At 45.8% G+C, this 13622-nt stretch overlaps 1 protein-coding gene across 1 annotated transcript in view; it reads right to left on the bottom strand.

Annotated features, from left to right (window-relative positions):
• Positions 1 to 13622, bottom strand: part of LOC111956864 (neurobeachin-like) — a 328897-nt gene that overhangs the window by 228936 nt on the left and 86339 nt on the right. Inside the window, 5 exon segments of the mRNA XM_070436743.1 lie at positions 3370 to 3449; positions 8694 to 8862; positions 9902 to 9934; positions 9936 to 9985; positions 9988 to 10046. Coding sequence (XP_070292844.1) covers positions 3370 to 3449; positions 8694 to 8862; positions 9902 to 9934; positions 9936 to 9985; positions 9988 to 10046 — 391 coding nt within the window.

Raw genomic sequence — 13622 nt, 5'->3', positions numbered from 1 at the left:
GAGAGAAGAGAATGTCTTTAATAAGATCCAGACCTCTCTTTGGGGACAGTTATTTCATTGAGGGTAGTGATAATAAACTCACTTTGTCCAGGTGTTTTGAGGGAAATTATCCAGGACTTTGAGGGACTGGACTCTGATGCTCTCAGTCTTCGAGCCAGCAGTTGAACATCACCCTTGGAAGACAGGAGAGACATATGGATCACATGTAAGACATGGCCCGTTAATTGATTGTGTCCCCTATTGGGCTCTGGTTCTAAGTTACACTATAAAGGGAATGGAGGGTGCTGGACCGTACAATGAAACCAGACTGGGAACTAGTGGGTTGTCAGGGAAGACCTCCCTGTCTGTTTGAGAGTCTGTATGTGTCGAGCGTGACACTCTAAAATATTTCCTGAATTCAAAACAGAGCCATTCCATTTCCTGCAGTGAAATTCTGAGGAATCTCAGGGTCAGGGGTGATAACATGCTCATATTTCATAGATACACAGGGCATAAACAGTTATGTTTGATCATTCATGTCTGATTAAAATGAATATGTTAATTATCATACATTATAAATGTATTCTTCTTACAGAATATGTGAATTATTCAAAGTATCATGTAGATTCACAAACACATGCTCAGTATTAAGAGATGTGATGTTTAACATGCATTGTGCTGCATCAACAGCAGTGGGGCTTTGTTCCCCAAGGTGTCTGTGGTGTTGTGTTGTCGTGTGGTGTGTGTGTTGTGTGGTGTTGTGTGGTGTGTGTGGTGTGTGTGTGTGTGTGTGTGTGTGTGTGTGTTTGCGTACCGTATGGCCGTTTTCCTTGGTCGGAAGGCTGAATCATGGAGGCTGGGTGTTCTGACATCAGAGCCACTACCGCTGAAGAACATCATGGATTATTATCATCCTAGAGAGAGAAGAGAGAGGAGAGAGAGAGAAAGAGAGAGAGAGAGAGAGAGAGAGAGGAGAGAAGGATAAGATGAGACGAGAGAGAAGAGAGAGAGGGGTGGCGGGGGGAGAGAGAGATAAACACCATTGATTGAGAGTACAGGAAATGAGAAAAGAAATGAGGGGGTTGAGAGATTGGGAGGAGAGAAAGAGAGACAGGGAGAGAGATTTTACAAGCACCATACAGATAGAAGGCATCATTCAATGGACGACCTTTCTCAACCCTACATCTCCTACAGCCCGGACATGGGGACTTGCATCACCTCATGCATGGTTAGCGGTTAGTTCAGGATATCTGCAGCTCAATCCTTCCTTTCACGGCCTCGGTCCTTAAGTGAAATTACACACACGTTTTCACACTGACCAAGAGAAACAATGTTTCTACTAGTAACAGAAACAGACTGACCAAGAACGATGTGTTCCTACTAGTAACAGAAACAGACTGACCAAAGAAACGATGTGTTCCTACTAGTAACAGAAACGACTGACCAAAGAACTATGTGTTCCTACTAGTAACAGAACCCAATGACCAAAGAAAACGACTCGTGTTCCTACTAGTAACAGAAACAGACTGACCAAAGAAACGATGTGTTCCTACTAGTAAAGAAACAGACTGACCAAGAAACGATTGTGTCCTACTAGTAACAGAAACAGACTGACCAAAGAAACATGTTTCCTACTAGTAACAGAAACAGACTGACCAAAGAAACAATGTGTTCCTACTAGTAACAGAAACAGACTGACCAAAGAACATGTATTCCTACTAGTAACGGAAACAAGACTGACCAAAAGAACTATGTGTTTCCCTACTAGTAACAGAAACAGACTGACAAGAAACGACTATAGTTCCTTACTAGTAACAGAAACAGACTGACCAAAGAAACTGATTGTGTTTCCTACTAGTAACAGAAACAGACTGACCAAAGAAACTATGTGTTCCCTACTAGTAACAGAAACAGACTGACCAAAGAAACAATATGTTGTTCCTACTAGTAAACAGAACAGACTGACCAAAAAAAACGATGTGTTCCTACTAGTACAGAAAAGACTGACAAACGAAATATGTGTTTCCTACTAGTAACAGAACACAGACTATGACCAAGAAACGAATGTGTTCCTACTAGATAAAGAAACAGACTGACAAAGAAACAATGCTGTGCTACTATGTAACAGAAACAGACACTGACCAAAGAACGATGTTTCCTACTAGTACAGAAACAGACTGACCAAAGAAACATGTGTTCCTACTAGTAACAGAACAGGACTGACCAAAGAAACGATGTTTTCCTACTAAGAACAGAACAGCATGACAAAGAAACTATGCTGTTCCTACTAGTAACAGAAACAGACTGACCAAAGAAAACATGTGTCCTACTTAGTTAACAGAAACAGACTGACCAAAGGAAACGATGTGGTTCCTACTTAGTAACAGAAACCAGACTGGACCAAAGAAACGTATGTGTTCCACTTATAACAGAACAGGACTGAACCAAAGCAACGATGTGTTCCTACTAGTAACAGGAAACAGATGGACCAAAGAAACGATGTGCTTCCTACTAGTAAACAGAAACAGACTGACCAAGAACACGAGTGTTCCTACTAGTAACAGACAAACAGGACTGACACAAAGACGATGTGTTCTCACTAATAACAGAAAACAGACTGACCAAAGAAAACGGATTGTGTATGTGTTCCTACTAGTAACAGAAACAGACTGACCAAAGAAACAATGTATTCCTACTAGTAACAGAAACAGATGGGAAACTGCCTTAGATTGCTTAATGATCACTGGCAGGTCTGTTAGATACTGTAGTTACCACCAGGGTGTTTGGATGCCAGTATCCAGGAGATAGACCTAGGCACTGTTAATCAATGCCAGTGCTGAGCTAAGCTGTTGACGGATAATAATTGTCATTTTGGAACCAGTTGACAAATGCTGGTTTGTGAAATGACTATAATATTGCAACACGTTCAGTGTTTGTTCCCCAGTCTCCTGTTGTTCAGAGACTTTACAGTGATGTAACGTTTAAACACTTCTGATGAGGAACCAGAATCTCTGCAGGAACAGATTGGAAGTTAATTGTTGTTTGAGCTGTGCGTGCGTGCGTGTGTGTGTGTGTGTATGTAGCTGATGCTGTACAGAATGGTAGATATTTTCTATTGGTAGCCAGTTTATTTTCCCTCCGTTGTTTAAATTCTGCTTATTTCTGTAGTGGCCTCGGGCTGCAGGCCTATTTGTTGCAGAAATAGAGCCTGCTGCCATGTTGTTGAAGCTAAGCAAAGATTTGAACACAACAACACGGACGGACCTGAACCTGCATGCTGATTGGACATTATGGTTCCAGAGCAATTACCCATGGTTCCTTTCTCTGGTGGAGATAATACACAAACTGTTTTTGTTTTGGAATGGATGTGTGAGTGTTTATGTGCAGTACCTTGAGGATGAGTTGTTTAAGGAACAGCAACATGAAAGCCCTGAGAGAGATGATCTCCTGCTGGGTGGGCCTTGGACCATCTGAGGACAAACACAGACCGAGTCACAGGGATCAACACGCACACACGTCTGATGTTGACTTCACATCTCAGAGCCGATCTGTCGCTATCAGAAATCTACAGAGAGCAGTACAAGTCAACAAGGTGCTGTATGTATAACACTGCCCGACCCCGATGAGTGATCAAATATGAGAGGACACATATGACACATTACAGACGGCTGGTTATTGATTACAGCTGCAGCCCAGCACTAGGCTCTGATACATCCATTATCATTAACTTCACTCTGCTCTGTGGTTTTAAGACATATTGTATGTGAGCTCGTAGAGTAAATACACTACAGGACCAAAAGTATGTGGCCACCTGCTTGGCCAACATCTCATTCCAAAATCATGGGCATTAATATGGAGTTGGCCCCTCCTTTGCTGCTATAACAGCCTCCACTCTTCTGGGAAAGCTTTCCACTAGATGGTGGAACATTGCTGCAGGGACTTGCTTCCATTCAAGAGCATTAGTGATGTTGGGCACTGATGATGGGCGATTAGGCCTGGCTCGCAGTCGGCGTTTCAATTCATCCCAATGGTGTTTGATGGGGTTCAGGCTTTCCCCAAACTGTTGCCACAAAGTTGGAAACACAGAATCGTCTAGAATGTCATTGTATGCAGTAGCGTTAGGATTTCCCTTCACTAGAACTAAGGGGCCTAGCCCGAACCATGAAAAACAGCTCCAGACCATTATTCCTCCTCCACTAAACTTTACAGTTGGCACTATGATGTATTGGGCATGTTGTGTTCTCCTGGCATTCGCCAAACCCAGATTAGMCCGTCGGATTGCTAGATGGTGAAGCGTTTCCACTGCTCCAATGGCGGCGAGCTTTACACCACCACAGCCGACGCTTGGCATTGCGCATGGTGATCTTAGGCTTGTGTGAGGCTGCTCGGCCATGGAAACCCGTTTAATGAAGCTCCCGATGAACAATCTTGTGCTGAAGTTGCTTCCAGAGGCAGTTTGGAACTCGGTYGTGAATGCAACCGAGGACAGACGATTCAGCACTCGATGGTCCCGTTCTGTGAGCTTGTGTGGCCTACCACTTCGAGGCTGAGCCGTTGTTGCTCCTAGACGTTTCCACTTCACAATAACAGCAATTAGTTGACCGGGCAGCTCTAGCAGGGCAGAAATGTGAAGAACTGACTTGTTGGAAAGGTGGCATCCTATGCTGGTGCCACGTTGAAAGTCACTGAGCTCTTCAGTAAGGCCATTCTACTGCCAATGTGTGTCTATGGAGATTGCATGGCTGTGCGCTCGATTTTATACACCTGTCAGCAACGGTGTGGCTGAAATAGCAAAATCCACTCATTTGAAGGGGTGTCCACATACTTTTGTATATATAGTGTACGTGGACAGGTTGCTGCCACAGAGAGATCGATAACACAWAGCTATTAATTTACACACAAGAACGTATCTCCAGAGTGAAGATAGTCCTCTGCTGTCAGACACAATTTAACCCAACATCTGACTGTCCTATTTCCCCTCAGAAATCAATGGAACCCCTTCAACACAGGCTCKCTCAGCTCCTTGTGACACTGATTAATAGAAGCCATCTGAGAACACAGTACAGGGACAGAACATGTCGCTAGATAACAGCATCCTTAACAACACAGCTGCATCCATATGCGGAATCGAACTTAGTCACAACTGTTGATTCTCAGGCTCTCATTGGTTGTTCAGTCCACCTGCCCGCAGGGTATTGGGCAGGAGGAGGATAAGGTTCACTTTATTGATAAATGATTTATGTTATTAACGCAGAAATCCACTTTCTCCTCCTCGCTACAGTGAGTCAGTGTGACTGGACTGGTAATTAATCCATAGCAATCATGAGAGCGTGCTTCATATACACATTTTATTATAGATACTTAGGAAATTGACCTAATTTCACTTTCACCCTTGACTTGGTTCAGATAAAGCAGGCAGTAATAGTGTTGGATAATATTTCACAGGGTTGATCAATACTCTATGTTTTCACTGTGAGGATACACAGGTTCTCAGCCCTGCTCAAGTTTAGACAATATGGACTGCGTCCAAAATGGCACCCTATTTCTTATAGTGCACCATAGGGCTCTGGTCTAAAGTAGTGCACTATATAAGGAATAGGGTGTCATTTGGAATGTAGACAATATTGTTACGGCTCTTATCCAAATGGATCAGTTCCAGACGCTGGGAGTGTGGAGACCTGAAATTAGAAATTTGACTTCAGAGTATGTGACTACATAAGAGGAGCAGGACCAACAGAGTGCGTGTCTAACAGAGCAAAAGAGAAAGACAGAGCAAAATAGAAAGAGAGCGAGAGAGAGCGATAGATTGTGTGTGTGCGAGCGTATGTTAGGGATTGAGAGAAATTGAGCCTGCACTGCAGTGGCTGTGTGTGAGAGGATGATGCATTGGTTTAATTTGATGGCTCTCTATTTACAGACTCCCAGAGAAAACAGCAGCAACATTTCCAGAGACAAAGTGTTSMTGCGTCCCAAATGGCACCCTATTCCCTACATAGTCCACTACTTTTGACCTACGGGCCCTGGTCAAATGTAGTTCACTATATAGGGAATAGGGTGCCATTTGGGATGTACCCAGAGCATACCTGCACCAGCTCTGTTCCAACCACCATTGCTTTGTTCTTATAATTGAACACTTGATTGCAGTATCTACTAGCTCTCTCCCTATCTCTTCATCTCTCTCTCTCTCATTCCATCTCTCCCCATCTAGAGGCAACACCACAGTCGTCTGAGACAAATGAAAACCAGGTCTAATGGAAATAGAAGGACGATAAAATTACCTCCAGGTTCTGGTGAGGACACCATCCTCAGTATTTTACCAACTATACCGTTCCTCTCTTCCATTTCTCCCACTGGGATTCTAGAACCATCAGCAAAACACTGTCTACATCCCGAATGGCACCCTATTCCCTTTGTAGTGTAGTACTTTTGAACAGGACGCAGACTTACACTTCTATTAATTTAAAGAACACATTACCAGGAAGATGAACTAGAAACTAGAAAGATGGTCTGTTTCACAAATATGGATTATATTCTACACACACATCACCCAACAGATGTCTCAGCAGACAAGGTTCATCACCAAGATCTTTCAAAGAGTGATCTCTACTAGGACGGAGTAGCTGTGTTTTCTGCTGTGTCTAGTTGAACGACCCTGACTGAAGAGAAACAACATAGCTACATAGCTAGTCCACAAAACAGAACATGGCTACTAAGTCCAACAAACAGAACATGGCTACTAAGTCCAACAAATATCTTATACACTAGTACTGTTTGTCTCACTGTTTTGCAACGCATACTAAAGCAACACAGGCCATGATGTTAGTAAGACAATCCAAATAAAGCAATCTATGACACAATATCTATTATTCATCAACGTCAGTAAAAGCAGAAAAACTAAACAGCCCGGAGTGTCCAAACCCTTCCCCAGATCAGAGTAGAAACACTGCAGAACGTTGCAGAGCTGTCTATATATAACTCTCCCTACCACAGACAAACACACTCAGTATCCTACTTCAGATATATATGTTCTGTAGCTCTGCTCAATATTTCATATAGGACTGGTCTGTAGCTCTGCTCAATATTTCATATAGGACTGGTCTGTAGCTCTGCTCAATATTTCATGATAGGACTGGGGTCTGTAGCTCTGCTCAATATTTCATATACGCGACTCGGTCTGTAAGCTCTGGCTCAAGATTTCATATAGGACTGGTCTGTAGTCTACCTGGCTACCATATTTCATATAGTGTACTGGTCTGTAGCTCTGCTCAATATTGTCATATAGGCACTGGTCTGTTGCTTGTCTCAATATTTATTAACCCGGTCTGAGTGGTATATTTATAAGGACTGGTACTCTGATCAATTTATGCCTGCTGGCTCGCATATTTCATATAGGACTGGTCTGTAGCTTGCTCAATTTTATATATTGGACCTGGTCTGTAGCTCTGCCAATATTTCATATATGACGGTGTCTGTAGCTTTGCTTCAATAATTATCAATATAGGATGGTCTGTGCTCTGCTCAATATTTCCATATAGCGATCTGGTCTGTAGCTCTTGCTCAATATTTCATATGATGTCGCCGTCAATCATATAGTTCACATTCAGGGAGCAGAGAGAAGAGACCAAGGCGCAGCGTGTGAAAAATACATCTTCTTCTTTATTCTTAGAAGACTGAACCAACGAAGCAAAACAACAAACTCTGACCTGACCGTGAAGCTCATACACCGATTTCTTCTTACTCCATGCAAAGACTATTTAGACCATTCTTTGCCATCAAATTGTTGCACTAGACCTAAAGCACAGCAATTCTGCACACTCCTGACTAGACTGAACGACTAAATCCATTAAAATCACAACAAAAACATGAAAAAAAATGCCTATGGCTGGCCTAAAATATGGTCCGACTCAGAGCAAAATGAATGACATTGTCTCTGATTGAGAACCCTTCAGTGCACCATAGACATACCTGAGAACATTCACTCAACCATATAGACAGTCCTAGAAACATTCACAACAAACACAAAACCATACACTAAAACCCAACACCCCCTTTCCATATAACACCGGAAACGGAGACAAAACACAAACATTCCCCATGTCACACCCTGACTCACTTAAAAATAAAGAAACAAAGGATAATCAGGCCAGGGTGTGACCTTGGATGACTTGTCTGTAGCTCTGGCAAATGTATCCACCCTACTGCTGATTAATGGTCATGGTGTTTGTTGTTTTCTGGGCTTCATGAGAAACCATTAACCATGTGAACTCTGTTAATAAAGGCTAAGCTGCTGCATCAACTATTCATTACACAGTTAATACACATCTACTTCCTCTGTGGAATAAACTGCACTTCTCTCCTGTGGTTACGTCCAAATGGCCCCCTATTCCTTACATAGTGCACTACTTTTGCCTGGAGCCCTAGAGGATGCTATTTAAGAGACAGACCTGGTTTATCAGCACTGTTCTAACCTGACCTGTAGGATATATACAGTACTGCTTCCAACCATATAGGCCTGTATCAGAACCCGGGCCTCTGAGCCTTCTGAATAGTTTCAGAGAGAAAAAGCTGAGAGAGGAAGATGACATGACAGTTCAGGGTGACTTTGACTTCCAACACAGCAGACAGCCGCCTCATGGCAGCCTGTTACTACACAGAGAGGAGATGCCTGTCATCTCTGGACCTGTGGTGTGTGAGTGGTGTGTGTGTGTGTTTACCCAGTCCTTTAGGTGTAATGGCACTGCTGGCCTCAGGGTTGCAGGCCCAGTAGTAGTACTTCAGACTGTGCATCAGCTGCAGCACTGTCCCAATACGACGGATGGTGGTGTAGATGGTTGCCTTGCCGATAAACTCTGCAGACAGGTACGTGTACAGTGAGAGCTGGACCTGAGGGGAGAGCACACGCGCACACACACACGCACACACACATACACACACACACACAATTAACCTATACCCAGTGATTCTACATATAGCTGTCAGGTATAATCTTTATAACCTACTCCAGGCTGCTTAAGGTATAATATTAAGGCTGTGAACTGGTCATATTAAGTGAATGCTGTATTAAAGAGGTCCTAGCAGACCTGAGCCCATCATCCTCCCTGCAGGTGTAGAACAGAGAGAGAGAGACAGGCTGCTGTGGCTGACCCCACATTCCACTCTATTAGAACACACTATAACAGTCTCCTCTCATCACTCCCCTCTTATTTCCTCTCCACTCCTCTCTCTCCATCTCCGCTCTGCTCTGTTCAGTCTCATTAATACGGCCTCTGTAATTAGCAATTGACTGGACAATAATCCCACACAGTCCCTCTACATCTTTTATTCCATCTAACAGAGAGGAGATATCTAAAAGTGCTCTAATCCAGTGTGTTACCTCTGTCTGCCCCTCTCGCTCTATGTGCTCCATGTGAGAGAAGTGTATGAGGGAGGGGTCTGAGGTTGACTTCCAGAGACTCTCTCTACCTCAACTCCTGAGACATTTCCCCACAACCGTTATGTATTTATTCATAAGAGCCACCAGCGGCGGTGCCAGTGAGGAGAATGGGTTCTCCACACAACCCAGCTCCTCTGATCCGCCTCATCCACTTATTCACGGGTAATTATGTGTTTTCACTCTTTAACTTTCAATACTTCTCAGGGATGAGGAGCTGATTGTGACAGCTGGCAGTAAACCTGAGTCAGTGCTGCAGTCTTCAATACAGAGGAGAAAATATCCACTAATATCAGGACCCTACCCTAATATGTTGTGTTACATAATGGATCATGGTAGAAAGTGTAGTAATGCTCTAAACAGTCTTCAGTGAGTCAGAACTCAGGTGGGTTACCTTATGGAGCTACCTGGACCGCAGTAGAACCAGTTTGGGTGGGGCTCATCTTTATGGGGACAGGTCTACCTTGGCGGGGGTGTTGGGGCAGGGCTTACCTTGGCAGGGGTGTGTATCCAGATGGCTGCGCGTGAACAGTATGTGGTCACAGAGCTGTTTGAGGAGTGGCGCTCCATGGGTTAACCGTCCAGGTATTTAGCGAACGCACAGAACTGCTCAAGGACCGCACGTGTGATGTGGACCCTGGAGCACTGGAGGCACAGAGACTGGTCAGGACCACTGGATACTCAATCAATCAACCAGTCAATCAATGTCTCAATAACATATAACTGTAAGCCAACCATAGCGTTGGGATAGAGGCTTCATTTTCCACAAAGCCCGTTTAGCATGGCAGTGCCATTGAGGAGTTTCACTATTTTGAAGTAGTCAACTGGAATGTATAGACATTTCACCAAACAGCAAAGTCTGAGAGCATTTGACTGAGCATCCAGACTCAGAGTCCTGCTGTCTTTCTGTCACATGTCTCCTGACCAGGTAGAGGTAGTCTCTCCTAATATTCTAGCTGTGGTATAAACAGATCTGACCAGATGCAGGATGGTGTGAGTGTGAGAGTGCTGGCGCAGCTGGAGGGAGAGGGAGAGAAAGCGAGAGAGACAGAGAGAGACAGAGAGAGAGAGGGAGAGAGAGACAGAGAGAGAGAGAGAGAGAGAGAGAGAGAGAGAGAGAGAGAGAGAGAGAGAGAGAGAGAGAGAGAGGAGAGAGAGAGAGAGGGATAACTGGTTTCCACCGTTCTGGCCCCTGTTAACACACCACCTGTCCTGGCCGCTGAGCTCTGGGCTCTGCTGGACTCCGGTGGATAGAATGTTTCAGGATGCTACAGGACAGTCTGTGCGTCCAAAAAGGCAGCATTTTCCTTAAAAAGTGAAGTGCACTATTTAGACCAGGGCCATAGGGCTCTGGTCAAAAGAGTGGACTATGTCGGGTAAGGATGCCATTTAGGACACAGCCTGACAGCGGCTGGCTGGGGAAGCCAGTGAGGCTACATACCCTTCAAAACAGAAAGTGGATTCTTCTTCCAAATCTCTTCCTCACCTCTGTGCCTTCTCTGCTCTGTTCTTTGATCTGTGGTTTGATCCTATCGCATCTGAGGGCTACTGGGCTCCATGTGTTTCAAACAGCATTAAAGAGTCCTGTCTGACTGGTTGGCTGATGCCCTGTTGTGTCCTGTCTGTTTCAAGAACCATGGTCTATTTCTGGTCCTCCTCTGATATCCTTTGCCCAGAGTGAGGAGTAAAGAGCGCTTTTGAACTAAAGAAAAATATTGAGGGACATTGGTTGAAAGGAGAATATCTTAAATAATGTCATCAGCCTGTTTGCTGGCCACACCATAGGAAGTAAGAACGGGTAATGAAATTGCCACTCTACTACTATGTTAGTGCACTACCTTTTGACCAGAGCCCTATTAGGCCAACCCAAACCCTGTAGTTTTTGTTCTAACATAGTGTAACTATATGGGGGAATAGCGTGCCCATTTGAGGTAAACGTATGATGTATTGATTGAATTGATTTTGATTGATTTAATGTGATTAGATTATTAAAAACCCATATACTGTAGCCACAACATCACAGCAAAGCAGTCAATACATAAAAAACAATGGAAGATGACAAAGAGTCTATGCCTTATCTCCAGCGTGTTATAGGGTTAGGTTAGAGTTTCTACCTTTCCAACAGAAAACCGATTACAAGGAATCCTTTCCCTCCAGCATCTGTTCTGCATAGCCACCGAGCTCTTCAACAGGTCAACCAGGAACACAGGAGGGTGGCACTGCAACACCACACAGGTTTATAAGGAAAACGACACATACATCAGGTGGTGTGCAATGTGGTGCTGACATAAAAGGCTAAATGTGTCAAAAACAGCAGATAAATTGCTCCTCCACTGTTAAATACCACCATTATGTCATACATTATGTGGTCCTAAGGCTGTTTGTGTCTCACTAGTGTAGATGCTCCTCTACCTTCTTTAGGTAAACCTGTTCCTCTAAGATCCTAACAGTCAGGTAGTAGAAAGGGAACATTTTATAAGGCAGCAGCAGAATTGGAGATAGACAGAGGAGGATATCTTCGTCTTCTGAGGAAATCAGCTGGAGACTGTAGATCCTAACCCCCCAGCTCCCAGCCTCATCTCCTACCCCAGCCATCTCCTCTAGCCCCAGCCTCATCTCCTAGCCCCAGCCTCTCTCTAGCCCCAGCTCATCTCCTAGCCCAGCCCAGCTCATCTCCTAGCCCCAGCCATCTCCTCTAGCCCCAGCCTCATCTCCTAGCCCAGCCATCTTCCTCTAGCCCCAGCCTCACTCCTAGCCCCAGCCCAGCTCCCAGCCTCATCTCCTAGCCCCAGCCATCTCCTCTAGCCCAGCCTCATCTCCTAGCCCCAGCCCCAGCTCCAGCCTCATCTCCTAGCCTCAGCCATCTCTCTCTAGCCCAGCCTCATCTCCTAGCCCCAGCCCCAGCTCCCAGCTCATCTCCTAGCCCCAGCCATCTCCTCTAGCCCTAGCCTCAGCCATCTCTCTAGCCCCAGCCTTCATCTCCTAAGCCCAGCCCAGCTCCAGCCTCACTCGCTCTAGCCCCAGCCTCATCTCCTAGCCCCAGCCCCAGCTCCAGCCTCATCTCCTAGCCCCCACCTTCTTTTTCTAGCCTCAGCCAGCTCCTCTAGCCCCAGCCTCATCTCTAGCCCCAGCCATCTCCTCTAGCCCCAGCCTCATCTCCTAGCCCCAGCCTTCTATCCTAGCCCCAGCCTTCTATCAGCCCCAGCCTTTTATCCTAGCCCCAGGCCCAGCTCCCAGCCTCATCTCCTAGCCCCAGCCATCTCCTCTATCTCCGAGCCTTCTCTCCTACATAGCCCCAGCCTTCTTTCCTACATAGCCCAGCGTTCTTTCCTACATAGCCCCAGCCTTCTCTCCTACATAACCCCAGCCTTCTATCCTACCCCAGCCTTCTATCCTAGCCCCAGCCTTTTATCCTAGCCCCAGGCCCAGCTCCCAGCCTCATCTCCTAGCCCCAGCCATCTCCTCTAGCCCCAGCCTTCTCTCCTACATAGCCCCAGCCTTCTTTCCTACATAGCCCAGCCTCTTTCCTACATAGCCCCAGCCTTCTCTCTACATAGCCCCAGCCTTCTCTCCTACATAGCCCCAGCCTTCTCTCCTACATAGCCCCAGCCTTCTCTCCTACATAGCCCATCCTTCTCTCCTAGCCCCAGCCTTCTCTCCTAGTCTCATCTCCTAGCCCCAGCCATCTCCTCTAGCCCAGCCTTCTATCCTACATAGCCCACCTTCTCTCGCTTACATAGCCCCAGCCTTCTCCTACATAGCCCAGCCTTCTCTCCTTAATAACCCCAGCCTTCTATCCTAGCCCCAGCCTCTTCTCTCCTACATAGCCCCAGCCTTCTCTCCTACATAACCCCAGCCTTCTATCCTAGCCCCAGCCTTCTCTCCTACATAACCCCAGCCTTTCTATCCTAGCCCCAGCCTTCTATCCTAGCCCCAGCCTTTTATCCTAGCCCCAGGCCCAGCTCCCCAGCCTCATCTCCTAGCCCCAGCCATCTCCTCTAGCCCCAGACCTTCTCTCCTCCATAGCCCCAGCCTTCTCTCCTCACATAACCCCAGCCTTCTATCCTAGCCCCAGCCTTCTCTCCTACATAACCACAGCCTATCTCTCTCTAGCGCCCAGCCTTCTATCTAAGCCCCAGCCTTTTATCCTAGCCCAGGCCCAGCTCCGCCTCTCTCCATAGCCCCAGCCATCTCCTCTAGCCCCAGCCTTCTC

This window comes from Salvelinus sp. IW2-2015, linkage group LG4p (assembly GCF_002910315.2).
Source record: "Salvelinus sp. IW2-2015 linkage group LG4p, ASM291031v2, whole genome shotgun sequence".
NCBI lineage: Eukaryota > Metazoa > Chordata > Actinopteri > Salmoniformes > Salmonidae > Salvelinus > Salvelinus sp. IW2-2015.
This window is presented reverse-complemented; position numbering and strand designations above follow the sequence as displayed.